General features: G+C 41.7%; 1 protein-coding gene across 10 annotated transcripts; it reads left to right on the top strand.

Moving 5' to 3' along the window:
* The first annotated feature begins 448 nt into the window (after window positions 1-448).
* On the top strand, window positions 449-25,461 carry SLC25A10 (solute carrier family 25 member 10). 10 transcript variants are annotated; one of them, XM_074224906.1, is made up of 12 exons: window positions 449-522; window positions 5,737-6,133; window positions 7,798-7,917; window positions 8,326-8,440; window positions 8,610-8,658; window positions 8,775-8,858; window positions 9,886-9,929; window positions 10,626-10,696; window positions 11,285-11,377; window positions 13,929-14,003; window positions 14,280-14,337; window positions 25,180-25,461. In XM_074224906.1, the coding sequence occupies exons 2-12, from the start codon at window positions 6,044-6,046 to the stop codon at window positions 25,332-25,334; spliced, it is 954 nt and encodes a 317-aa protein (XP_074081007.1). In that variant the 5' UTR covers window positions 449-522; window positions 5,737-6,043; the 3' UTR covers window positions 25,335-25,461. The 10 variants fall into 10 exon arrangements, with proteins under 10 accessions (XP_074081007.1, XP_074081011.1, XP_074081010.1 ...); XM_074224910.1 differs by having other exon boundaries at window positions 490-522; window positions 6,014-6,133; XM_074224909.1 differs by lacking the exon at window positions 449-522 and adding an exon at window positions 530-742 and having other exon boundaries at window positions 6,014-6,133.
* Window positions 25,462-27,921: the final 2,460 nt, after the last annotated feature.

Genomic DNA, 27,921 nt, shown 5'->3' with positions numbered 1-27,921 from the left:
TCTTAATTTCCTAGGCCCCCATCACCGTCATTCATCTCATTGGTGCCATGTTTCTGGACATTGAGTCCTTTTCCCAGGCCTGGCCCCTGTGAAAGGAGAGGGGTGGGATTGGGAGGAGCAGCTGCACCTTGTGGGTGGGTTCTGGCCCCATTATCCCCAGGAGAAAAGACCGGAGCTGTGCTTGAGCCCGGGTGGAGACTGGGTTGGGATGTGGTTTCTTCTCCACCTGCCAATGCAGCCTGAATCCCTTCTTGTTCTGTGAGATTGAGGAGAGCCCAAGGGGTGCACTGGAGCTCCAGGGCAGGGGCGGGCGCCGGAGGTGGGGCCCGCCGCGGAGCCCCCCTCCCATCCTTGGTGTCTGGCCGCTGCCTGGAAACAATAAAATGCATTCCGAACCCCGTGAGCGCCTTCCTGTGGGGGCGGGGCCGCGGGGGGGCGGGGCCGCGCGGGGGGCGGGGCCGGGGTTCTGCCGGGCCGTTGGCCTCTCCCCGGGACGGCCGCCGGGCACCGCGGGCTTGAAGGGTGAGCGGGGGGGGGGCGCCCCTCGGGAGGCCCCCGTGCTGCGGCCTGGTGAGGGAGGTGCCCGGGGGCAGGGGGCGCGGGCAGCCGGGCCGTGCCCCCTGCCTGGTCGGCTAAAGCCTTAAGACGGGGTGGCACTCGGACACTCAGCTGGTGCCCTATGCCCAGGCCAAGGCCCCCTGGGCACTACCCGGGACGGAGTTGGGAGGCCTGAAGAGCAAAGGTACCAGGTGGTGCTGAGTAGGCACCCGCCCGCCTGTGAGGGTTTTTATTGTTCAGATTTATGGGAACGGAAGGGCCCTGCGTAGACCAGCCTAGTCCACAGCCCCACGAGTGACTGAGGATGCGAGGCTCTGTAGAGTGAGCGCTCCTGCCCCTCGCTGCCGGGCATTAGCCTCTGACCCTCCCCTTGTGCTGGGGAGGTTGGTGAACACCCGGCGTGAATGTGGTGGCCCATGGGATGGACGGATGGGTGCAAAGCGTGTGGTAGGCACAAAGAGCTCGTTCTGTTCTGTTGGCCCATCACGGCTGCCTTGTCATGATCCTCTGCGGTTTTCTTGCCATCTCCAGCTCGCTTCACAGGTGAGGAAACTGAGGCAAACAAGGTTAAGTGACTCGTCCAGGGCCACACAGCTACCTGCTATGTGTCTGAGGTCACATTTGAGCTCCACCCTGCATTTTATCCACTGCATCCCCTAGATTTTGTTATAATAATATATGATTTTTATTGAACTATAACTTCTGGAGTTATTTGTGGCAGGTAGAGGACATGACATCTGAATTAGTGCCTTTCTATAATAAATTCCCAGATCTATTTTTCTTACTGTTTTAAAAAGAAAACTAGGTTTAGACATAAGAAGACCCAAGTTTAAAATCTACCTCTGACATGAACTTAGTGATCCTGGATAAGTCATTTAACTTGTTTGATTCTTAAAAGACCTAGTACGGTATTGCTGGGTCAAACAATTTTATAGCTTTTGGCGCATAGTTCCAAATTACTTTCTAGAATATTTGGTACACAGCTCCAAAAGTGTATTTAGTCTACCTATTTTTCCCATAGTGACTCTTGCATTTGTCATTTTTCTTAGCTTTCTCCAAGATCATTCCCCAAAGGTCGTTGGGCATCACTCAAGTAAATTCCCAAATGCCACCTCTGTCAGCAAAATATGACTTGATTTGTTCTGTGATTAAGCAAGGCTTGGTTTTTTTTTTTTTAGGTTTTTTTGCAAGACAAATGGGGTTAAGTGGCTTGCCCAAGGCCACACAGCTAGGTAATTATTAAGTGTCTGAGACCGGATTTGAACCCAGGTACTCCAGACTCCGAGGCCGGTGCTTTTATCCACGACACCACCTAGCCGCCCCTAGCAAGGCTTATTTCTGCCAGCATCTCTAAGGTCACTACAGTGTTTGGGTACTATTCTATAATCTGAAATTTTAAGTTCCAAAATAAAACATTGCTACCTCCATTACAAATCATCCCCACCCCACCTCCACTGTCCTCAATGGTTCATCTCCTGTTGGAAGGGAGGGAGGTTCAGAGTGCTCTTGATTCAAGTTCACCTCACTTCACTATTTCCACCTTCCTTCCCCACAAAGAACTGCTGCCTAGAGCAGATGTTCCAGCTGAATGTGTAATTCAGAGACTAGTATGTGGGTCTGTATTTCTAGAGGGGAATGTAATTGCCATTCTTGGCTTGGGGAAACCCAGAGAATGACTGAGAGAATGGGAATAACTTTAGGGTTGGAGAGTCCAACCCCTGCCCAGTGGCTCTCTAGAATTCTCTGCTGGAATACATCTAGTGACAGGAAACTCCCAACTATGAGCTACAGTGTGAAATAGCTCTACTTGTTAATTTAGTACAATTTAACACACTCTGGCATACACACCATGTACCAGGAAAGCACTGCCCTAGTTTGTGGAGATTCACAGATAACCTGTAGATGAGTAGACATGATGAATGGAAGAGTATGTTGGCATAATTTTGTTCAAGTCATATCTGACTTTTCATGACCTTGTCTGAGGTTTTTTTTTTAGGGTTTTTGTAAGGCAAATGGGGTTCAGTGGTTTGCCCAAGGCCACACAGCTAAGTAGTTATTAAGTGTCTGAGGCCGAATTTGAACTCAGGTACTCCTGACTCCGGGGCCGGTGCTCTATCCACTGAGCCACCAAGCTGCTCCCAAGGTGAGGCATACTGAAGCAAATAACCCTAAGAACCTAGTGTTTAATAAGGCTCGTCACACAAATTACTGGGATGAGAAGTCAGTATTCAACAAAAACTGATGGATACATCACTTAGACATAAAGACTGAAGTCATAAACAACTTGAAAGAATAAGAAAGAAATTATCTTTCAGATCTATGGATAGGCGAAGGGTTTATACTAAATGAGGAATACAGAGGATCATCAGAAGAGAAAATGGAAAATTTTGAACATAATAGTAAAAGGGTTTTATACAGACAAGGAAACAGGTAACTGGGGGGGGAATTTTTGCAAGAAATTTGATAAAAGTAATATTCCAGGATATATATAAGGAATTGATTAGAATCTATAAGCTTAAGAACCATTACCCAATTGAGAAATAAAGGATGTAAATAAGTGGTTTTCAGAGGAAGAAATACAAGCAATTTTCAAAAAAGGAATTTCAAGCTGTCAGCAATCATAAGAAAAGAAATGCTTCAATTGACTAATAATTAGAGAAATGCAAGTTAAAGCAACACTAAGGTTTCACCATATATCCATAAGACTGCCAAAATCTATGAAAAAGGAAAATGACAAATCCAAATCCTGGAGGGGCTGTGGGAAAATAAACACATTAATGACTTCTTAATGGAATTCTGAATTCATATAGCCATTCTGGGAAGTAATAATAGAATTCTGTCCCCAAAATCATTAACCTTTCACCTCAAAGAATTCAAAGTAAAAAAGGACCCATATGTACAGGTTTCCCTAAATCTAGAGTAAGTCTCATAATCCTCCAAAAAAAGACAACTTTTCAGCCTCCTCAGGGCATCTGAGTTGTTCTTGTAGGCATTGTGCCACATGGAACAGGTGGGGACTTGACTTGGGATCCTGGGATCATAGGAGCATCGATTTGGAAGGGACCTTAGAAATTATCTAATAGAATTAAATCTTATTTACAGATGAAGAAACTAAGGTTTTAGCCAGGTGACATAAACTGCCCACAATCACACAAATGTAGAGTTGAACTGAAATTCTTGGATTAGTTGTTCAGTTGTCTCTACATGACCTGTGGAAAAGTTCATGTAGGGTTTTCTTGGCAAAGATACTGCATTGCTTTGCCATTTCCTTCTCCATGTATCCCCGTTTTACACATGGGGTACTGAGGCAAAAAGGGGTTAAATGTGTGAAGCTGAATTTAAATTCAGATTGTACTGCCTGCAAACTTGATCCTCTGCACCACTAGTTGCTCCTAATAAAGAAGACCTAGAAGACCAAGTTTAAATCCTAACTCTGAGACTAATTCTTTGTTACCTTAAGTAAGTCACTTAACCTCTTTGAGACTTTACTCATCTATAAAATGTTTTTAGTACCTTCATCACCCATCACTTGGTTGTGAGAACCAAGCTGGGATTTTTATGTATATGTATATTTTTATATATATTCTAGGGCTTAGCCCAGGCTACTTTCCCAGGCTTACTGCTGCACCCCCACCCCACCCCCACCCCCTGAGCTGTTCAGACCAATCTGCTAGCTCTTTCCAGTACTTTCCATGAGGATGGAATGTCCATTTCCATCTGGCCTCTGAACTTTTCCCCAAGTAATCAATCGTCTGTGAGAAATGTCCTTCCTCTTGTGCACCTTATAGAAGCCCCAGTCCTATGGGCAGTGCTCAGCCTGGAGTTCCAGAGAGCGGAATCCAAACGTGTCCTCAAACACTGACTAGCTCTTTGTCTTGAGAAAGACACTGAACTGGGGGGCAGCTAGGTGGCACGGTGGATAAAGCACTGACCTTGGAGTCTCCTGACTCCAGGTACTCCTGTACCTGGGTTCAAATCCGGTCTCAGACACTTAATAATTACCTAGCTGTGTGGTCTTGGGCAAGCCACTGAACCCCGTTTGCCTTGCAAAAAACCTAAAGAAAAAAAAAGTTATTTGCGATGGACTTACCATAAAGAATGTGATCCACCCATGACAGAGTTGTTGGTGTTGGAACAAAGACTGAAGCACATTTTTTATTATTACTATTTGGGGGTGGGGTGCAGGGCAAATGGGGCTGGGTGGCCTGCCTGGGGCCACATAGCGGGGTGATCTTTGAGTGTCTGAGGACAGATTTGGACCCGGGTCCTCCTGGCTCAAGGGCCAATACCCTGTCCGCTACCCAGCCACCCCTACTATTATTACTATTTTGTTTTATTTTGGGTCCTTTTTTTTTCTTCTTTTTGGTTTTTGCAGGGCAGTGGGGATCAGGTGGCTTGCATGTCACACAGCTGGGTGATTGTTGGGTCTACGGGGCTGGATATGGACTCGGGTGCTCGTGGCTCCAGGGCTGGTTCTTCGTCCATTGTGCCATCTGGCCATATCTACAATTATTACTATTTTTTTTAATTTTAATTTTTTTTCTCTCCCCTTTACTTTATCGCCCAAGCAAGCCTATATTCATGGGGGAAGGGGTATTTTGTTTATTCTTAAACAAGAATATTTTATTAATGTAAAAAAAAAACATTTGTACAAAATGAGAATTAAACAAATTAAATAAAAAAAGTTAGACTGAGCCTGCTAGTCTTAGCTTCTTGAGAAAAACATTGAACTTTTGTCTGCCTCAGTTTCCTCAAACATAAATTAGGAGGATAATATAATGCTGCTGTGAGGATAAAATGAGATACTCTTTGTAAAGCACTTTGTAAACTTTAAATCACCATAAAATACTTGCTGTTATCATTAAAGTCAAGGTGACATAACACCTCCTAAGTCTTTACAGCAATTGGATAAGAGCATCCAGTTACCAGGATTCTCATCCCATTGCTTCGTATTTGTTTACGGATGTGCATGTTGAACTCCAATAATCACTTTGAGGGGGGAAAAAAGTCCTTTGAGGGCAGGGCCTAGTTCATCTGTGTCCTTGTAGACCCCAGTGCTCATTGGAATCCCAGGTCTCTAGTTGTCCCAAATGTTTGTAGAATAGACTATCTTATGTTCCTCATAAAACTTTGTGAATCTGTTTCCACCACCTCTCTCTTTCCTTCCCTTGCACCCAGGACTGCTCTGACTTTTGAACCCTTCAGGGGTTCAAAGAGTCTTCTCTTGTGAGTCAGGTGAGCATGTGTTGATGGAACAGCCAGCACCTGGCCAGTGTGTGGAAGGTAGCCTGACATACAGCCCTCCCCAATCTGTGAGTTAACATAGAATCCTGAACCTCGGCCAACCCTCTTCTAACTACAATGTGATCATCTCCCTGCTTCCTGAGCTGACTCGTGGTCTGCAAAGTAGCATCTTGATTATTGAGACTGACAGAGTCCTTGCGCGTGGTTGCAGGCAGTGCCCGGGGAACCTCAGGGCAACAACATGGGCAAGAAAATCGCATTCCGCTGGTATTTTGGAGGCATGGCTTCTGCTGGAGCTACTTTTGTGACACACCCACTGGATCTGATTAAGGTGGGTGCCATCATCTCCATTCCAAAGAATAAATGACTGTGTCTCCCAGAGTTAAAGTATGCATTCCTTAACAGTCATTGAACTCCCATGTAGACATGGTTCAAAGTCCTGCCTCTGACAACTACTAGATGTGTGATCTGGAGCAAGTCTTGAACTTTTCCCCAGGCAACACTAAGACTTTTTAAGGGCTATTGATCTACATTAGTAGAGAAAGAGTTCCTAATGACCATAAATTCACAGGTCCAGAAAGGGGGGAAAATGAGCAATGTACTGTGTCAGATGCTGGGAGAGAAATAAAGAATAAATAGGACCCTTGCAGTAAGAGGATTTACTATCTTGTAGTAGACAAGATACATTTAATAAAGCTGCAGTTTGGTTATGTTGGTATTTCCTCCATAGACACAAATCACAACTCCTCTGTAGCTTAGTCTAAGGTCTTGTGCCTCAAGAAACTAGTCTTATGTGGGGGTTCGGGCCTTGTTTAATAGTGTCTGGCTTTTTGTAGGCCCATTTTAACACTTTTTTTTTTTGCAAAAGTACTAAAATGATTTGCCATTTCCTTCTCTAGCTCATTTTATAGATGAGAAAACTGAGGCAAAAATTTTGAGTGACTATCTGAGAGCCAATGAGTATCTGAGGGCAGCTAGTAGGTGCAGTGGTTAGAACACTGTCCTTAGAGTCAGGAGGACAGGAGTTCAAATCCAGCCTCAGAAACATACTAACTTGGACAAGTCACTTAACCCTGATTGCCTTGCATCCAGGGTCATCTCCAGTAGTCCTGATTCATATCTGGCCACTGGACCTAGATGGCTCTGGAGGAGAAAGTGAGGCTGGTGACTTAGTAGAGCACTTCCCAATCAACTCCAACTCGCATGCTTATCATGGCATCACCTCCCTGATGTCATGGTCTTCTTTGAGAACGAAGGACAAATATCCATTTGAGGTCAGATTTGAAGTGAGATGAGTCTCTCTGACTCTAGCTCCAACACTCTATCCATTGTGCCACCTAGTGCCCTATAATTTTGCTATGGGTAGAAATTCCATCCACTAATTTAGATCACAATTCATTATAATAATTGGCTGTGGCCAATAATTTCATCACCCTGCCCCAACCTGGTGATAACCCTCCATGAAATTAATCTGCTATGTGACCCTGGGCAAATAACTTCTCATTCCTACTAGAAAACTCTAGCTAGGTGGGAGTGGCAGCTTCTTCATCTGAAGATGCTGCTGCAAATGAGCCACCTTCAGTGGAATGTCTGCCAGTACATTTAGTGCAGAACTGCTTAAATAAGCAAGAAGCTGTCTCCATCAGGGAATCTACATTCTCCTATCCGACTCAATTGGCTGCTATCCAAATCCACAGTGTGCCTACTGGAAGCCTCTGTGGGTTGTTTTAGTCTCGCTACTTCCTCTACTGTCCCAGGTTGTATTCTTGCTACAAGTTGAAGGGCAGTCTTCCAGAGTTTTCTCTGGATAGTTTGTCCAGGCCATCCCCTTGACCCCAGTCAGCCTGGTGATGTGCCTCTTTGAACTTCATTAATGTGGATGAATCCACCGGTGTCTCATATTCTGCTGGTGTGAGTTGTCAGTTGTCTTACAGGGTAGCAGGTTATGGGATCATCCCACCTCCATGTTCATCCCCATTTGTCTCCCTGATGTAGGTCCATCTTCAGACCCAGCACAGGGCAAATATTGGCTTTGCCGGCATTGCAGTGAGAGTGATTAGCATCAGTGGCTTCAAGGCACTTTACACTGGAATCTCTGCCTCTCTTTGTAGACAGGTGGGTGTGACAGATGGGGTCCCTGCTGTCTTGTTCTCTGATTCAAGATATTGCCCATCCTGGGTCCAGAAAGTGAGCAGCCTGGTTGTCACTGTGCCTGTCAGGCTCACGGGGTTTTGACTTGGATGACTTGACTTGGCTGTTATCCTCCCCAGCACCTCCTGGCGCTTAGTAGGTACTTAACAGTGGTTGTTGATTGGCTGATTAATCTCTCCAAACCCCCTTTTTCTCACCCAATAAAACAGAAACTCTTTGGAACTCTCTTAGGACCTGCCACAGAATAAATGGTAACAAATGTTTTAGCTCTGAGACTTACTTTGGGGTTTTGTTCTTGTAAATTTTGCCTGTTCCTCCAGGGCAGTGGAATCTGAGGATTGCTGCCTGCACTAGCCTGTTTTTTCTTATCAGTTGACCTATTCTGTGACTCGCTTTGGTGTCTATCACTCACTGCGGAACCATGTGATCCATGGCAAAAAGCAGCACCTGCCCTTCTACCAGAAGGTGTACATGGCAGCCCTAGGCGGTGAGTAAAGAGGTCCAGAGCTTGTGGATGGGCTGGATGGTTGTGGCCGTAGTCCCATTCTTCTGAGAGGGCAGTGGAAGTGAGAGTTGGCCAAGAGAGTAGACATCTCTGGAGTTACCTGGAGTTTGAAGCAGGATGGTAAATCATGTCCTTTTCCCTCTGATTTTAGGTTTTGTTGGTGGATTTGTGGGGACCCCAGCAGATATGGTGAATGTTAGGTTAGTCACCTCTCCTGTTGCCCTCCCTCTCCTCCTGTTTCTTTCCCTACGTAATCCTTCATGCTATCATTTTTCCTTTGGTATCTCTTCCTCTGAATTTTCTCATGTCCTACAAGGGTGACTGGTCTTTCTAATCATTGGATCTTATTTGGAAGCAGGATGCAGAATGATGTGAAGATGCCACTGCACCTGAGGAGGAAGTAAGTTAAACAGGAAAGGGAGTGAGTTCTTGGTTCCTAAGAAGCCTTGAAATGAAGCCCGAAGTTCAATTGAAGTTTACTGGAGAGCTTATGTTCTTTTAAATGATGTTTTAAACTCATAGCTATCTTTTGTATTTTGGAGAGTGGAGATGGAGCTTAGAAACTCAAGTTCTAGAGAGCAGCTAGGTGGCGTAATGGATAAAGCACCAGCCCTGGAGTCAGGAGTACCTGGGGTCAAATCCGGTCTCAGACAGTAATTACCTAGTTGTGTGGCCTTGGGCAAGCCACTTAACCTCATTTGCCTTATAAAAACCTAAAAAAAAAAAAAAAAAGTTCTTGTCTTCTATGGCAGAATTATATTTCCTTGCTATCTCCTCCTAGATCTCATTAAAGCTCCAGGGACATTGAGCCCTACCCAGGCCACTGTGGACAAATCACTAACTAGAGAATTTCTGGTTGATGGGGAGAAAGAAATCTCCACTGGTAGAAATGAAAGTCTGAAAACTGAGAATCTGAAGGAAATGAATTTGCTAATCTGTACCTAGGAAACCATGCAAAAAAAGGTCCCACAATTCCCTGAAATAAACAGCAGTAGATCTTGATATTACCAGATAAAGAAATAAAAGTAGTCTGAATAAATGAAATCCACAGATGATCCCTGAATTCCACTTTAGTCTACCCCACAATACCCAAAGACTGGTTGAAACAAGGAAAAAGCTGAGAATGGAAAACCTCCAAACTAAATAACCAGTCCTTGAGAGATAACTATATAGAGATAGTTTTATCTAGATTTAAATGTATATTCAAGTGCATATATAACTGTGTATATAACTGTATATAACTATAACTCTATAGCACTCAGTATCTCTTTAAATAAACTATATATAAAATGCTAAACTCTAAAACTTTATCTACATAGTTATATATATGTGTATTTATACACACACACACACACACACACACACATATATATACATATATATATACATACATACATACTCTCATACACACATTTTCTATCCTGTAGCTATTCCCATGTGCTGAATGGGATCACGCGTATAATTCAGGAAGGTAGGCTCTTCTAATGGGGGGGGAATAGAAATTTGTTTATTTTGTTGCTGTTACTGTTTTTTGAATCATGTTTGATGAAGCAAAGTGAGCCCTAGTTGCCTGCCAAAATAAAGCTTCTGAAATAAGGGGCACATAGTCCAAGTTTTTCATATGATCTAACAAGTAATTATTAAACTGCTCTTATATTCAGGATGAGAGGCAACATGGAGTCAAAATGATCTGGGCTCAAGTTATGCCTCTCACAGGAGCTCTGTGACTTTGGACACTTGTCCAAAAAAGGATCAAAAAAGGCAGTGGGGGGGGCCTATAGACCATGACTTTTTTTAAAAACACATATGCCTCGTATTTATTTTTGTGTGTGTGCATACTCCTTCCCTTAATCAAGAGGGATTATTTCATATTTGTACCTACACAGTGTTCAACACCTAGTAGGAGCAAAAATTGAATCTAATTGAATGAAGCTCAGGATTCTCCAAGAGGGAATGCTGGAGGTACCCCAGGTTGCTTTTCATTTTACCTACCTTGGGATCCTTACACATTGCATGCAGTATTTAATGAAGTTGATGTTTTAATCATGGAAGTGCATTAATTTTGGAAGCTGTCAGAGTAGTTGTCCATATTGGGATTGGGCCTGTAGACCCTCAGCCCAAACTTGCTCAATTTCATTTCTTCTGCCCCCCCCCTTCTTTCCTCCAGAGGGGTTTTCGAAATTATTCTCTGGTGCTCCCCTGGCATCAGGTCGAGGGGCTTTGATGACGGTGGGACAGGTAGGACATATTCCTTTCCCCAAAATCTTCAGCTATCTACTTTAACCCCATTTGATGTAAGAGTGTCATAGGAGGAGGCCAGAAATGAAGTTATCCCAGAATCTCAGGCTGCTTCCATGTAAGTCTCACTTTTTAAACCATAAAAATAATACTGAGTATTGAATCCTATTCATATACTTTATAGTCAGAGATCTGAAAGAAAATATCAGAACTATAGCCTCAGGGAAAAAGTATTTTAGAGATAAAATAATTAGTTCACATTATAGAGTGCTTTACAACAACCCTGAAAAGAAAAAATACAAGTTTTGTCTCTATTTTACAGATGAAAAAACTTGAGTCTCAGAGAAGTCAAGTGATTTGTGCCTAGCCAAAAGCCAATAAGTGCCAGGGCTAGGATTCAAACCTGATTCTCCCTGGCTACAAGGCCAGACTTCTGTCCATTATGTCATAGTAAATACAAATTTTGCTGGGTTCATACTAAGCTTCTGGACAAAGTCCTTAATAGACCGGAATGGGCATAAAATGCTGCCACAGTTGAGGTATGAAGTTGCTGACAAGGTTCCTCTTGATTTCAATCTCCTCCTGCAGGCATCCTGCTATGACCAAATGAAGCAAATGGTGCTCACCTCGTATTTCTTCACAGACAGCCTCAGCACCCACATTATGGCCAGTTTTGTTGCAGTAGGTTACTTTCAAAGCTGCTAATGATATTCATGAAGCCATATGACTTTGTCTGTGTAGTGGAGTATATATGTGCTGCCTTCCTAGAGTGTTTAGTACATTATGGGAAATCTTCCCAAAATATTAATGTAGTATGACTCTACTCCCCTCTCATGAATATCCATAGAAAAATTATCCCCATTTCAATTATCCCCATTCATGCAAAAACATGACCCACAAACCCCCACCATTACATGTATTTTTATGTCAGCCAGATGATTTGTTCAGAATAAAAGTTATTTCATTAATAGGATGGCAAATAAAGTGAAAAAGGAAAATTTCACCCCCCTTCCCCATACAGGTATGAGATCTCTGGAGTGAAGCTCCCATTGTAAAGAGTGCAAGCAGGGAACAGAGATAAAGAGGCAGAGACTAAACCCCAAGTGTGTGTGGCCAGGGCAGGATTACTGCTCCTATTCTCCTGATGCCAGGCAGGCACCATGTTTCTGGGCTGTGCCTCTCCTCTCATTAGATGGTCAATGTGATGTTCTCTGTTACCATCTGCAGGGATGACTAGAAAGTCTTGCTTGGGAGAACAATAGCTCTTATAATGCAGAGCTTGTGATTATGAGGATTAGGAAACCAATAAAAAGCCAGCTGAATGAATGCTGGTGGGTTTTTTCCACTTGTTTGTTTTTATTTTGGATTAGGTCCTGTTGCAAAGTGTATATTCCCAGACCAACATCTCAAGGTTAGGAAATAACTCTGTATTCCATTCTGGTTGTGAGTTTATAGCCTTTAAAAAAAAGACCTCTTTTAGAGATTCCACCCTCCAAAATATCCACTGGAACTGAATGGAGACTAGGTTACTAAACCCACCTAACTTCCACCTCCTATTGGATTTTTGTATTCAGATGAAGCTAGAGCTTGGACCCAAGGGCCTAGGGACCTGAATCACATTCCTTTATTATGACTATCTACCAGTAACAGCAACAAAATCCTAACCCTCTTTTGTCTCTCCAGGAAACAGTATATGAACTAGAGTATAAAAAGAAAAAGGAGATCTAAAGTTCCTTGACTCTGGCTTGTCTCAAGACCATCTCTGTCCTGTTGGGTCCCATTGCAGAAACTGGGACTTAGTATAGCTGGAGGGAAGAAAGGAAAGGAGCTTGAGACCCATCTGTGTTACATGAACACTGGCTTAATCTTACTTGACTCTGCTTTTTCTACCTTGGACTTTGGCTCTTCTGCATTTATCCTGATAAAGCAGCAGTGAGCCAGAGATGGGCTCATAGAAATGGAACACTCTAACTTCTGTTAAACCAATAGCAGACTACTATCATATCTCTCTCTCTCCTCTTCTCTTTGTCTCCCTTTCCTTTCTCACTTCTCTCTCTCTCTCTCTCTCTCTCTCTCTCACCTTTTCTCCCTTTCCCTCTTCTCTCTCCCTTCCTTTCTCTTTCCCTCCCTCCCTTTTCCCTTTTTCCCTCATTTCCTCTCCTTCCCTCTCCTCCTCTCTCTCTCTCCCTTTCTCTTTCCTTCCTTTTCCTTCCCTCCTTCTCACCCCATCTCCTCTCCCCCCACACCTTTGTCCCCTCTCCTTTCCTTCCTCAGTCAATTCTCCCTTTCATCACATCTATGTTTTTTGACAACTACCTTTTCCTCCTGTGGACTGTCTCCTTTTTATCTGGTTTTCCCTCCTAGGAATTTAATGTGACCAAATTAAGTTTGATCTGCTATCTTATCAAGACTTGATAGCTATCTATTTCATCCTTAAATCATAGACTTATTTATGCAAATCTAGATTGTCTGATATTCCCTGAACTATTAAGACTAAATGGTTAAGAATACTAACTATAAGTAATTCTTTGTTCCTTTATGACTTGAGGTTTCTCACAAAGTCAAAACCTCTATTCTTCCTCCTGCAGGATGTGATATCAATTTCCCTTATAATTTTAACTCCAATAATAAATAGCACCAAGTCCAGTCAGATGTATACATACTTTATGTGTGTGTGTCTGTCTGTGTGTGTGTGTGTGTGTGTGTGTGTGTGTGTATGTGTGTGTGTTGAGTACAACTGAGTTTTTGAATGGTCACTAGTCCATTCACCCTTCTAGATACCTACTCCCATATGTCTTAAATGGGAGGGGGGAATAAACTGAGGATGCATAGCTATTGGGAGGAAGAGATAAAATCAACACTACACCACCTCCAAAAAAGAGTCTTTCTTGATGCCATGGGAAGGTGACATTTTTGAGTACAGAATCTGTACCTGGTCGACTTCTTCTGGGGCTTTTATTGAAGAATCTGAAAGTCAACCACTGTAGATTCTAATGAAAACCATGATGCCATGGTTTCTGAAATAGGAGGTGGTGGATAGCATAGTAAGTCATATCCATCTTATCAGGTAACCAATTGATTTCAGTATATTATTTGCCAAAGCACTGAGAGATTTAAATGAGGAAAATGTCTCAAATACTCTTAGAAGAAATGACCAATGGACAATGGCAAGGGAGGTATTTTATTCCCCCCCCCCCCAGCCTCATAATCTTGAAGCTTTCCTTCTCCTTAGGGTTTATGTGCTACCTTCCTATGTCAACCCTTGGATGTGCTCAAGACTCGGATGATGAATGCCCGAGAATATAATGTAAGTTTATGAACTATTTCATTTCTCTTAAAAATCTTTCTTCCCAAATGTTAATACTATCATGAAACCAAGAATTAGTAGAAGCCACTTCTAGGGCCACCTCAATTTTTTCAACTTTGCTAATGGGAAAACTTTTTCTTTGACTAAAGGTGCTAACTTGCCTGACTTTGTCTGCAATAAAGACCATAAAATTGATGAGAAGGAGCTCAGAGGGATTAAGGCACAAGTAGACTATTGAATATTCTTTAGGAAATTGTGTTTATTGTCTTTTTCCAGGGAATCATTCATTGGGCAGTACAGACAGCCAAACTGGGACCAGGCGCTTTTTACAAGGTAACTATTTTTTTAAGAAGTTTAAGGACTTGTTATCAGTAGGAGTTTAAGGAAAATGGCCTTATCCTGGAAATGAGTTCAGAAAGAGTTAATGAGGGGCAGCTAGGGGGCATAGTGGATAAGCACCGGCCCTGGAATCAGGAGTACCTGGGTTCAAATCCGGACTCAGACACTTAATAATTACCTAGCTGTGTGGCCTTGGGCAAGCCACTTAACCCCGTTTGCCTTGCAAAAAAAAAAAAACCTAAAGAAAAGAGTTGATGTATCATTTTAAAAAAAAGTTTGATGAAGGAATTTTTAGAATCTGCCAGTTTTATACAAACTCTCATAAGTTTTTTACATTAAAATTTTTAGTAACCATCCAATCCATACTTGTCAGTAATGATCACACCAAGTAGACCTTAGAAAAAGGGCAGAGATGATTTTGTTTTTGTTCCTAGTGTTTAGCATAATGATGTGCATGTAGTATTTGATAAATGTTTATTAAATCAAAGTGTATCACTGAGAAGAATTTAAATTGAGTAGAATTTAGATGATGTAAAAGCAAAAACTAGCAATTTATTTTGAAAAATGCCAGGGACAACCAGACTCTTCCATCTCACAAATTAAAACCTATTTTTCAGTGGTCAGTAGTATCAACAGGCAATCACAACATTTTTATGTGAAACCAAATTTATTTATGTGATGAAAACCAAGTTTATTACAAGGGAAATGAACAATCATGTGGAACCCAAAGGTTTCCCAGTCATAACAGAAGTTTACATTTTTGTAATAGTTGGACAAAGGGAGGAGGGGATATCAGGAAGGGCTATGACATGTTTGGGGGAATGGTGCAGCAAAAGTAGGGGGAAAAGACAAGACTGCTCCCATAGGGAGGAGCAAATGATGGCAAAAGTCATATTCTTTTCCCTCAGAGACTACTAGACTATGAACTGCAAAAGACCCCAAGTGCACAAACATTATCCCAGCCTGGCACAGCGTGTCTTGCCTCCCAAGAACACACAAGAAGTCAGCTTAGGATGCAATAATACATTATGTCAGCTCAGAGGGAATTTCATCCCTGACACAGGGCCTCCTGCATGCTCTGGGTCCAGTGTTCCTGGAAAATATGACAAGTTCAGGGTACCCCCTTAACAGTTCTTAACAGTAGTCTCACACTCCTCAAATTACTTTATACAGGGTGTCCCAAAAGACTTAAAGCAGTTTAAATAGCTTTAAAGCCCTTTTTAAAGCCATTAAAACTGCTTTTGGGATACCCTTAATTCATTTATTTTGAATATGTATTGTATCCCACCATCATCAAGGTGGAATAAAAATTCCTTAAGAGGCAAAACTTTATTTTGTTCTTTATATCTTCAGCACCTAGCACAATACTTTTGCACATTGTTGTTGTCATTCAGTCATTTCTTTTACAGTCATGTTTGTCTCTTTGTGACCCCATTTGGACTTTTCTGGAGGGATTTGACATTTCTTCTCCAGCTTACTTAACAGATGAAGAAACTGAAGGAAAGAAGGTGCCCGGGGTCATGTAACTAGTGAATGTTTGAGGTCAGATTTGAACTCAGGATGCTATATCTTCCTGACTCCAGTACCAGCCTCTAGCCACAATTCTACCTAGCTGCCCAATAATATTATTCCAAGGGAGTAGATAGCATGAGTAAAGTTGAAGAGGTGGGAATACATAGAAAATATTCAGGATGCAATGAGGAAACCTATTTGATTGAAGAGAAAATTTTATGTAGGGAACTAGTTGGGAAAAAAAGATAAGATTGAAAAGTTAGCTTAGTTAGGACCAATTTGTAGCAAGCTTTGAATGTAAAAGTAAAGAGATTGGAATTTATCTTGTAGGCCATGGGAAGCCACTGAAAAATTTTAATCATGTAGAGTAACATATTTGTAGAATAATGTTCCATTTAGATGAATCTGACAGGAGTATGTAGAATAGATTGACGGATTTAGAACTGGTCAATGAAAAGACTAAACCCAAGATAACAGAAACAAATGAATAGAAGGGAGCACAGAAGGTGGACAGTTTGGGTGACAATTCTACTTTAGACACATTAACTGTAAGACTCTGGTCAAATAATATTATCTCAATGAGCCTTAGTTTCATCTTCTGTAAAAAAAAAGGGATAACAGTTGTTCTCTCACAGGTCAATTGATCAAATAAGATAATGCTTGTAAACTGACTTTTGAACCTTAAAAGCTACATGAATGTCATTATTATAAGTTTAAATACACTAGATTTAAGAAACTGGGTTTGAATCCAGGTTACTTGCTGCTTGTATGACTCTGAGCACATCACTTAGCCACTATAGACCTCAGTTTTTCAAATCTATAAAATGAAAGGATTGGTCTCTGAGGTCTCTTCCATGTTTAAAATCCTAAGAGAATTTGAAATATGTGAAGAATTGACATGATCAGGGGACTTGGCTGGGATAGAACAAAAATAGGAATTCAAAAAGATCAACTATTTTGGAGGCAAAAGTTTTAGACATCTTGAGCTTAAGATGACAACTGAACAACAGCAAATGTTTGACTGGAACTTGAGAGGCCAGGGATGGGAGATAAAGATTGGAGTGTCATCTGATAAAAACGCTAGCTGAAGCTGTGAGAATGGATATGTTCTCTGAGAAAGAGGCTTCCTAGGAAGAATGGCCAAGAATTGAACATTAGGGATGGTCCACATCTAGGGGACTGAAGGATAAAGAGGAGCCAAGAAAGAATAAAGAAGAGGAAGAAACAAGAGAGGTAGCAAAAGAACTAGGCCAGGATTCCCATGGAACATGGTAGTCAAGGGGTCAAATTTTTAAGAAAAGGGAAAGGTGCAATAAAGTACTACAGAAAAGGACAAGGAAGAAAAAAATGACTTCTTTTGGCAATTAGAAAATTAGTGATAACTTTCAAAAGTTCAGTTTCATTAGATGTATAGGAGTTTTGAAGTTAAATTATTTGTTCTTTTCTTTTTTTTGACTGCTTACAATATTTTATTTGTTTTATTTTATATATATATTTTTGCAAGGCAAACGGGGTTAAGTGGCTTGCCCAAGGCCACACAGCTAGGTAATTATTAAGTGTCTGAGACTGGATTTGAACCCAGGTCCTCCTGACTCCAAGGCCGGTGCTTTATCCACTATGCCACCTAGCTGCCCCTTTATTTTATATTTTTACAATAATCTTATTGTAAGAGTAATCATACACTCCCCTTTCACCAAAAAAAAAGGTTGAGAAACTTCAAGAATAGTGAGAGAGCAAAAAAAGTGTACTTCAGTCTGTGTTCAAATTCCAATGGCTCTGTCTCTGGAATGAGTCATCTTCTCCATCATAGCCACCAGAGAAGTTGCTTCAATATTTTCCCCACAGTTGCTGTCACTAGCTGTATTTCCCTTTTCTCTATTCTTCCTCACTCTCATCTATTCCAATCTCTCTCCTTTCTTCCTGTCCTTTTCCAGAAGTGTGTTGTATCCAGTGACCCTCTCCCACGATCTTCCCTCTCCTCTACCATCTACTCCCTCCATTCTCCTTATCCCATCCTTTTCTTCTCATTTTTCTCTCGGGTAAGATAGATTTCTATACCCTATTAAGTGTGTATGTTATTTCCTCTCTGAGCCATTTCTGATGAGAATGAAAGCTCATTCATTCCCCCTCACCTTCCTCCATTCCACTCCATTATAAAAGCTTTTTCTTGATTCTTATGTGAAATATCTTAGCCCCTTCTTCCTCTCCTTTCTCTTCCTCCCAGTACTTTCCTTTATCACCCATTGACTCCATCTTTTTTACTGTATTGTGCCATTATATTCCACTCCTTCCTATGTCCTGTCTATATATGCTCTTTCTAACTGCTCTTATAAATGAGAAAGTTCATATGAGTTATCAGTATCTTCTTCCCATGAAGGAATGCAAACAGTACAACATCATTAAGTTCCTCATAATTAGACCTTCTTGTCCAACCCCCTCTATGGTTCCCCTGAGTCCTGTACTTGGAGATCAAACTTTCTGTTCAGCTCTGGTTGTTTCAATAAGAAAGTTTGAAAGTGGGCGGCTAGGTGGTGCAGTGGATAAAACACCGGCCCTGGAGTCAGGAGTACCTGGGTTCAAATCCGGTCTCAAACACTTAATAATTACCTAGCTGTGTGGCCTTGGGCAAGCCACCTATACCTTGCAAAAACTAAAAAAAAAGTTTGAAAGTCCCCTGTTTCATTGAAAGTTCATTTTTTCCCCTGAAAGAGGATGTTTAGTTTTGCTGGGTAGTTGATTCTCAGTTGTAAACTAAGATCTTTTGCCTTCTGGAATATCATATTCCAAGCCCTGTGAGCCAGATCCTGTGTAATCCTGATTATAAAATCACGGTAGTTGAATTGTTTGTTTCTGGAAGCTTTTAGTAATTTCTCTTTGACTTGGGAGTTCTGGAATTTGGCTACAATATTCCTGGAAGTTTTTCTTTTGGGATCTCTTTCAGGGAGTGATTAGTGAATTCCCTCAATTTCTATTTTATCCTCTGCTTCTAGAATCTCAGGGCAATTTTGCTGTACTATTTCTTGAAAAATGAAGTCTAGCCTCTTTTCCTGGTCATGACTTTCAGGTAGCCCAATAATTGTTAAATTATCTCTCCTGGATCTGTTTTCAAGGTCGGTTTTTCCAGCAAGATATTTCACATTTTCTTATAATTTGGGAGGTTTTTTGGTAGTTTTAGTCTTCCTGAGTTCTCACAAAGTCATCATCTTCCTTTAGTTCCATTCTGCATTTAAAGGGGTTATTTTCTTCAGAGAGCTTTTAATCTCCTTTTCCAACTGACCAATTCTGCTTTTTTTAAGGCATTCTCCTCATTTGACTTTTGTATTGCTTTTTCCATTTGTCCTAAACTGGTTTTTAATATGTTATTTTCATCAGTATTTTTTTGTATTTCTTTCACCAAGTTGCTGACTTGATTTTCATGATTTATCTTCATTGCTTTCATTTTTCCTCCCAATTTTTCCTCAACCTCCCTTAATTGCTTTTCAAAGTCTTTTTTTGAGCTCATCCATAGCCTGAGCCCATTTTCTATTTCTCTTGGAGATTTTGGATACAGAAGTTTCAACTGTGTCATCTTCTGAGTATGAAGTTTGATCCTCCATGTGATCCAAAGAAATTTTCTATATTCAGATTCTTCTTTTTCTGTTGTTTATTCATTTCCTCAGCTTATGATTTACTGTACTTCCAAGGCTTTTGGGGGACAACCCACAGGGACCTTAATTCTTCCAAGGTCTTATGAGAGGCTCTGACTGCTCTCTTGCCTGTGTTCAGATCCTCCCCTCTACCCTGGAGCTGTGAGGATGGTCCCTGCTTGCTATGTTGTGAGGGTCCAGACTGCAACTTGGATCTGCGTATGGGCAAACAGCTGAGTTCTACCCCACGGAGAGCAGAGAGACCTCTGCAGTCTCCCCCAACCCCCTTACCATGAAAGTTCTGGACATGCTGGTGACTCTGCCAGCTCCCACTGCAGGTTCTCACTGCAGGGCTACTCTGAGACTGGAGATCTGCTCTGCACTTACTCTGGTGTGGCAGGGTTCTCTCATCACCCCTTCCAGCTATTCCCTATGATTAAACTGCCCCCTTTGCCACAGACCCAGGCATCTGGTCGGGCTATGCTGTGCTGTGGCTACGGCTGAAATGCAGCTTTTTCCAACCCCCGGTTCGGGTGGAACAGACTTGTACTGGAGATCTTCTAAGTTGTCTTGGACTGGAAAATTGTATCACTCAGTCTTTCTGTGGGTTCTGTCCTCTAGATTTTGACTAGAGTTCTAATTTGACAGCTTTTAGAGCTTTTGGGGAATGAGTTTCCCGGAACTCTTGTCTTCATGCTGCATCTTGGCTCTGCCCTCTGTTTTTCATTTTCAAAGACTTTGATATCAGGCAGGTGATGCCATGATTTGCATGTGAATTGGATTTGAGTAAGGAGGTGCTGTGCTAAGTCACAAGTCTCACTTTTCTCCTCCAGAGCACCTGAGTCCAGTGCCTAGATATGAATCAGGATGACCAGAGATTGCTAGACAATCAGGGTTAAGTGACTTGCCCAAGGTCACACAACTAGTGTCAAGAGTCTGAGGTTTGATTCTTCACTTGAAAACCAGTGCTCTATCCACTGAGCCACCTAACTGCCCCCTAAGTAGCCAAATTGTAGAACTTTAAGGAATGAAAAGTTAGTGAGGAAATAGAAGTAGTGAATGTAGATTGAAAAAGTTAAAGTTTGGTTTTAACAAAAGACAAAATATGTTTATTGTTCTAGACCTTCAGTCAATCATGCATAAAAGGAAGAACTGGGCTCAGAGACTTGTGAGTGGGTGGGTGGGAGCATAGTTATACATTGGCACAGTCAGAAGGCAAAATCTTCAGTAGGTGGGATTTTCATTACTTGTCCATTAAAAGAGTTCCTTGATATTAGTGTTGAGTCATTAAGGTCAAAAAGGCTTGTTATCAATAATTTCATTAAGTTCAGGAAAGGTCCTTCCTTACTTTTACTCTAGACCTTGGGGACTTAATCAGTTATACTAAAAGGCCATAAAGTATGATCTTATCTTGGTGGGTCTAGGGAGACAAGAAGGCTAGCTCTCTTAAAGACAAAGCTCACCTTTACACCTTAAAGATGAGTTTCACCCTTTACAATTGCTAATTTGATCTGATTACCAGGAGCCTTCTTTAATATATATGGGTGAAGAGTGAACCCCCTTCTCTTCTTAGAATCTCATTAGAATAAATCAAATATATATATATATATTTAATACATATATATGTATACATATATAATTTTTTTCAAAAAGGATAAAATCCAACTGTTCACAAAAGCAACTTTCTGAGGTTGGCTGTGAAAAGACAGTCACCCAAAGGAGATTATTCAAAGGACCAAGTGGAAGGAGGAGGAGGTAATTGATAGAACAATGCTGTGAGGGAGGAAGGAAGAGCTGACCCATTCTTTTATTTGCCATACTCAGTTTTTTGTTTGGTTTCTTTACTTGTATTTGGGGTGGAAAGGAGTTGATGCCTGTCTAAACCACCAGCCCAGAATATAATTACAGAAAATAAAAGTCACATAAGTTGTTAAATTTGAGTTCAAAGACTCTGTATTCTCTTATCTCTTTATGAGATGTGAGAAAAGTCTGGTAGAATTAGAAGGGTTATTTAGAGACATTTAGCCCACCATGCTGTGGGTGGCCCCCAAAAGAGCAGCTAAACTTTTGAGAGTCTTGCAAGTGTTTGAGTCGTTAAAGTGGTACAAGATAACCATTCTGTAGAGCACAGCCCCATCACCCCATCCTCTCCTTCTGCAGCCCATGTGCTATGGCACTCTGTAATAGAACTTCTACACTGGAAGGGAACACTGTAGATAAAACGCAAATAGAGAGGGCAACGTTTCAGTCAGAAAGCAGCTTCAAGTTGCTGTCCTAGCTGTCCTAGTTACAGGGCAGCCAGTGGTGCACAGCACTGGCCCTGGAATCGGGAGGACCTGAGGTCAAGTCTGACCTCAGACACTTAATACTTTACCCCACTGTGTGACCTGGGCAAGTCATTTCATCCCACCGTCTTGCAAAAATCCCTCCCCCACAAAAAAATGTCAAGCTGCAGAGGAGGAGCAAAGCTAGGGAGCATCCATCTGGGTAGTGCAGCAATGGGGCAGGGGATTCACACTCCATGGGGAAAGAGAACATGTTGGAACACTGCAGCACCAGAGGCTTGGGGGGGGGGGTAGGGGGTGCCTCACAACACTGTCCATAAGTTTATTTTTTTGATTTTGTTTAACTGACTCTTGCTGTCTCATGGAGTCATTAGTTTCTGTAGACTCCATTCTTTTTTTGGGGGGGAGGAGTTTTCTTCGTTAACCTTTTGCAACTCCTTTTCTAATTGGTCAATTCTACTTTTGAAAGAGCTTTCCATTTGACCAATTGATGTTTTGAGAGAATTAATTTCTTTTTGCATTTGCCCATTTGAAGATCTGAGAGATTTGTTTTCTTGTTGCAAGGTATTGTCTCCCCCAAATTTTCTAGTTGATTTTTAAACTCCTTCCTTATTTCTTCAAGGAAGTCTTTCTGTGCTGGAGACCAGATTGTATTCTCCTCAGAGGTTCCAGGTCTCTCTGAGTTAGTGTTCTTCCCTTCCAAGAATTTTTCTATGGATCCACCTTTCCGCTGACCCTTCTTCATTTTGCTGAGACCTGATTTTTTGGGGGGGAGGGGGCTGGTTCACAGGGGCTTGGGATCACTAAAGGCTTTACTGAATGCGGTTTCTCTGGCTGGCCAGTAGGAGGTGCTGGTTGCCCTCTCTGGGGTGTCTGTGACCTTGATTGAGGACTTCTCCCTTTGCTTGAAGGGAGGAGTTGGAGCTATTGAATTCTTTTGCCTTCAATCGATGGTGGGCTTTACCCTGGCCTGAGGTCTTTCCTCAACTGGGCTGGTTCTTCTGCTCACACACCTGGGCCTGAGGCAGAAGTAGTTTGCATTTGTTTGTTAGGGGAGAAGTCTGTAATGGGCCTCAGACCAGAGGAGCCCAGGGATGGTGTCCACAGCTCTCCTGCTCCAGAATTCTCCCCCCAGCCTGTCCAGGATCTCCAGGAGGACAGCTCCAACACCATCGCCTCTGCTCCCCTGCAGACTCACACCCCTGCAGTCCAGCCCCACCTCTGATACAGCAGGTCGGGCTCTTGGGCCCTCAGACTCCGGGTTCCAATTCAGCTGCTAGTCTGGTTGATAGGGGCTGATCCTCCCTCTGGGCCCAGACTCACCCACTTGAATTCAGCCACAGCTCCTGCTGGAGACAAATCCCGAGGTAGATGTTCTTTCTCTTGGCTTTTCTTTCTGAGTTTTTTTGAGTCGGATTTCTTTTAAGAGGTTTGTTTCATGTGATAGATGGGGAAGAGATCAGGAGACTTTAGAACTGTGCCTGTCTTCTCTCTGCCATCTTGGCTGGAAGTCCTGTCCATGAGTTTATGCTTATTTTTCCTACTGCAAGGTATTAGTGGATTTAGTGGGAGAATGTGCCTCAAGTTTAGGGGGAGGGGAAAGTGTTTTTAACTTCTGTTTTTACTATACCATCTTAGTAAATGCCTCTGCTTTAAATGTATCTATGCTTACCCATAGAAGCTCATTTTAGTACTATAGATAAGAGGATCTTGAAACCTATGAAAATCACCAGTCTTTGTAGGCTCCAGCCTACAGGTCTGAGTTGTGGAGTTAGGCCAGAGATATTTTGCAACAAACAAGTTAGAGGAAGGCTAGTTTAGTGAATAACTTAATTCAAATTCTTCCCTCTGACTCATACTGACTATATGATCCTGAGCAGGTCTCTTAACCTCTTGAGTACCTCAGGCAGTCCACTGCCATAAAAAAAAAAAAAAATATATATATATATATATATATATATATATTAATTAATATTTTATGTTTCTATATATGCATAGATCCATATGAATATACGTATATATATACATATATACCTATATACATATGTATTTTGTAAACTGGTTGTTTCCTATATTGAATTCAATTCAACAAACACTTATTAAAGGTCCAAAAAAGCTTTGCTCTAGGAGTTAGGAATACAAATGCAGAAACTCCTCTTGCTAGAGATGGTTTATATTTCACTAGGGATAAAATAACACATACAAACACATAACGATTGAGTCCTAATAACTAGAAAGGGGAGAGGAATTAGGTGAATGAAACTGAGGAAACAGGTGAGACCTAGAGAGTGCTTTGAAGGAACTTAGGAATTCTCACACACTTAACTATGTGACCCTGGGCAAGTCACTTAACCCTGGTTGCCTCAGTTTCCTCATCTGTAAAATGAGATGGAGAAGGAAATGGCAGTATCTTTGCCAAGAAAACCCCCAAAAAAGAGATTTCAAAGATTCAAACAAATACCTCAACAAAACAAACAAGAATTCTATGAAGCAGGTGTGAAGATCAAGAAAATTTCAAACATGAAAGACAACTTATATACACAGGTGGGAGAATGACTAGCTGGGGCAGGATATGCTGCAATAAGACTAAAAAGGTAGATATAAACAGTATTATGAAGTCAGAGAATTTTGTATTAAGACTTGGATACTTACAATAATACTTATATAATTCTATAGGTAAGTCATACTGCCTCATTGCATTTGTATTTTGTGTCATTGAAGGATTTGGGTCCCCTAGATTAGTGTCAAAGCTTCTATCATATACCTGAGTACCCAATCCTGTCTCCATCTCATCTTTTTCCCTCTCATTTCAGGGTATGTTCCCAGCAGCTATACGCCTGATACCACATACCATTTTAACTTTTGTCTTCTTGGAGCAACTTCGATTAAACTTTGGAATCCCAGTGAAAAGTGACTTGGGTCAAGATTGAGGTCCAGCAGAACCTTTGAACCTAAGTCTTGCCAAAGATTTCATCAAAAGAACCAAGAGTGGTACCTGAATACCTCTGAATTTTATATTTCAGGGTGTAAAGAAGGTCAATAACCTAGCATGATTTTCCATGCCTTGGCTTGTATACTTCATTGGTATACAATACACTGTCATACCCTCTTAGGGGGAATCTCTGATGTCTATTAATCCTCCTCCCTCCTTCCCATCCTCACCTATTTACCTTAGTGCAGTGATATACTCAGGTGAGCCTTCTTTCTTGTGGTCTTTTATAGCTTCAACTCCTTGTAAATTGGAGTGGCTATGGTGTAGACCAGAGAAAAATATTACATTTTGGAGTGAGAGAGTTGATTTCTAGGGTTCCAGAGTCAATCACAGTGATACATATTGGTTATTAGCAATGTGTTTTGCTTGAGAACTTGTGGGGGCTGCTCTTTAACTTGCCATTCTTAATGTATTTTGGGCAGGTTCCTTCCCCCCAACCCTCCCCATCTTCAGCTTCAGTCTCCTCAGAGGTTATAAAGATTACATCTTGGTTGTCATGATTGATCCCATCATAGCCACAGCATATCCAGAGCTGCCTTGGACCTGGAAGCAAACTGGGTGTGTGTGTCTGGGGTGATTAGGGTGTCATTGCAGGGGAGGGCAGTACAAAACTTAAAATTGTTTGCATTTTAAATGCTCATCTCTGATGTTTGAACTATTTTTATTCTGTCTATTCAAACACTAAATATATTTTTCCCCAAGTCCTTATGTGTGTTTGTCATTGCTGGACTATGTCCTAAAGTAGGCCAGGCATTAGTAGCTTCTTCTGTGCCTGTGCTTTCTGCCTGGATTATCTGTGGGGCTTCCTCTTGGTGTGCAGGGGGTCTGGACTGGTGGTATGTTGCTCTCCTGGGCATAAAAATAACCCTAAAATCTGCAGTAGTTCCTGGGCCTTTGTGTCAATGGTTTCCAGAAGTGTGGTATGACTTTACTTGTCCATAAGCTTATAAAAGTTATACTCTAATTACCTTTATCTCTCATCAAATAACTCAGAACTTTCTCTTTGAGGACAAGTTCATCCCAGCATAGACTGTTCCATTAATTCATGAATTTGAATGTAATAAAGAAAACAAAAGTGCAGGGAAGTTGTGATTAGCCCATCATTGCACAGTGAGATGAGAGTGTCATAATTTGAACTCAGAACTGGTGAAATAGTATGTCAGTAGAATGAATTTGAAGTCAGAGCCATGTTTCACATCTGACAACTCAAGCAAGTTAAAAGTGTGACCTTTAGCAAGTTCATTTCATGTCTTCACTCAGTAAAGTGAGGGAGTCGGATTAAAGCCATTCAATAAGCACTTACTAAGCATCAGCTCTTTATAGGGGTAGGCTCTGCCGATATGAAAACAAGGTGATCTGGGACCCCAGGAACTGCTGTTCCTCCTACAAGATATGGTAAGAGACAAAGAGAAAAGTTAAAGGCACCCCCACTCTCAAAGCTCTCATAGTTTGATGGGGAAGACAATAGGTAAGCAGTGATGTACAAACAAGATAGAGACAACTTGTAAGAGAGGTACCAGGATTGAGGAGGGCTTGAGAGAGGTTTAGTTTCTTTTTTAAAGTCTGTTTTCTCCTTTGGAGACCTTTAAGAAGGAAATTCGAGGGGAACGAGCAAGATAAAAGCAAAGGTATCACCAAGAATTGACAAGGAGCAGGAAACAAATCCATTAAGTCTTAAGAAAAAAGGTGTTCCCATCCCTAGAGCTATGAATAGTTTAAAACAGGTTTAAATAGCTCAAGCACTTGAGCCATGAAACAACTATTTTGTTTTGTCAACTAAGGTTACACTGAAGATTCTCTTAAGGGTCCAGCTGCTCCAGAGCTGGTGGTCCCTGAAAAGGAGGGAATTTGTACCATCTGATAGAAGAGAATTGAATAGGGGAGAATGATATAAAGGAAAGTAGAGAATGGTAAAGGACCCATGACACCTGCTAGATTTGAAAGAACAAGAATTAGTCATCTACAGAGAACAGCAACTAGGGAGGAGATGCTGATTCAAAAAGCAATGTGTGCCTGAACATGTATGTGGAGGATGACACCCCAGTTCCACCCTCATCTTGCAGGGAGGATGGTGTGGTTGGCAGCAGAATCTTTTGATTATGAACTCAAGGATAATGTTTTTTAAGGTTTTTTGTCCTTCATTTTTGAAGAAGACCATGACATCAGGGAGGTTGTGACAAGTACATGAATTGGATTTGAGTGAGGGAGAGTTGTGTTAGGTCACCAGCCTCACTTTCTCCTCCAGAGGCATCTGGGTCCAATGGTCAGATATGAATTAGGATGATTGGAGATGGCCCTGGATAGGAGGCAATCAGGGTTAAGTGACTTGCCCAAGGTCACACAGCTAGAGTCAAATATCTGAGGCCACATTTGAACACCCATCCTTCTGAATCTAAGACCAGTGCTCTGTTCTTTTCCTGTTTGTTTTCCTATGTAAATATGTTCTGTGCCTCAAAGCCTTGTAAATCTGAACACTTGTAAGAAAAACTTATGGCTCCTTACAAAGTATTGTACTAAAGTTCCCTTGATGGGAGCAAAGAGCCTGAGAATTAAGAAGTTGCCAAAGTTGACCCAACCCCTTTGGGTCAGATGGGAACCTCTGACATAATCTTTGTCAACATAGAGAGACTGTTGTTATGAATCTATGTCCTTTACAATGCAATTTTTAGACAATTTGGGGGAAATTGGGTATAACAGTGTTATGAGCTGGTTTGGTTTGTTTGATTGGTCTGGATCTGTTCCCACAATGTCATGCTCACTCAGTTTTTAAATGAAAATTTAACGATGATATACTTATAACCCAAGATTATATTCTTTTAACCCAAAAGACACATGATTACTTAGAGGAGAATCCAACACCTGAAAATCTGACTGTCTGGGGAAGTCAAATCACACACAGCCTCCAGGGTCTCAATTGGGAAAGTCCCTTTGGCAAAGCAACCTCTCTGAAGGGGGTGACTTACAAAGCCCACTTTCCCAAGTAAGACCTTTAATAGTGCTCACACACAAGTGGCACAGGTCCAAGGATTTACAAGATCTGATCAATGGATTCTCTCAACTGAAATCAATGATCTTCCAGTTACCAGAACACCCTCAGATCCCAAATATAATCACTTTCTCCAGGTGTCATGGTGGTAAAGCCCAGGGATGAGCCAAATTCCCAG

Source organism: Macrotis lagotis, chromosome 2 (genome assembly GCF_037893015.1).
Source record: "Macrotis lagotis isolate mMagLag1 chromosome 2, bilby.v1.9.chrom.fasta, whole genome shotgun sequence".
NCBI classification, from domain to species: domain Eukaryota; kingdom Metazoa; phylum Chordata; class Mammalia; order Peramelemorphia; family Peramelidae; genus Macrotis; species Macrotis lagotis.
Note: the sequence above shows the minus strand (reverse complement) of the source record. Positions and strands in the feature narration are given on the sequence as shown.

What these genes read in the sequence shown, in the direction of transcription:
- SLC25A10 (XM_074224901.1), top strand. Translation starts at nt 988, where the DNA reads ATGGGTGCAAAGCGTGTGGTAGGCACAAAGAGCTCGTTCTGTTCTGTT. An exon ending in ATCTCCAGCTCGCTTCACAG is followed by an intron (nt 1,102 to 6,013) that starts GTGAGGAAACTG and finishes GCGTGGTTGCAG; the next exon opens with GCAGTGCCCGGGGAACCTCA. An exon ending in CCACTGCACCTGAGGAGGAA is followed by an intron (nt 8,859 to 9,885) that starts GTAAGTTAAACA and finishes TCTATCCTGTAG; the next exon opens with CTATTCCCATGTGCTGAATG.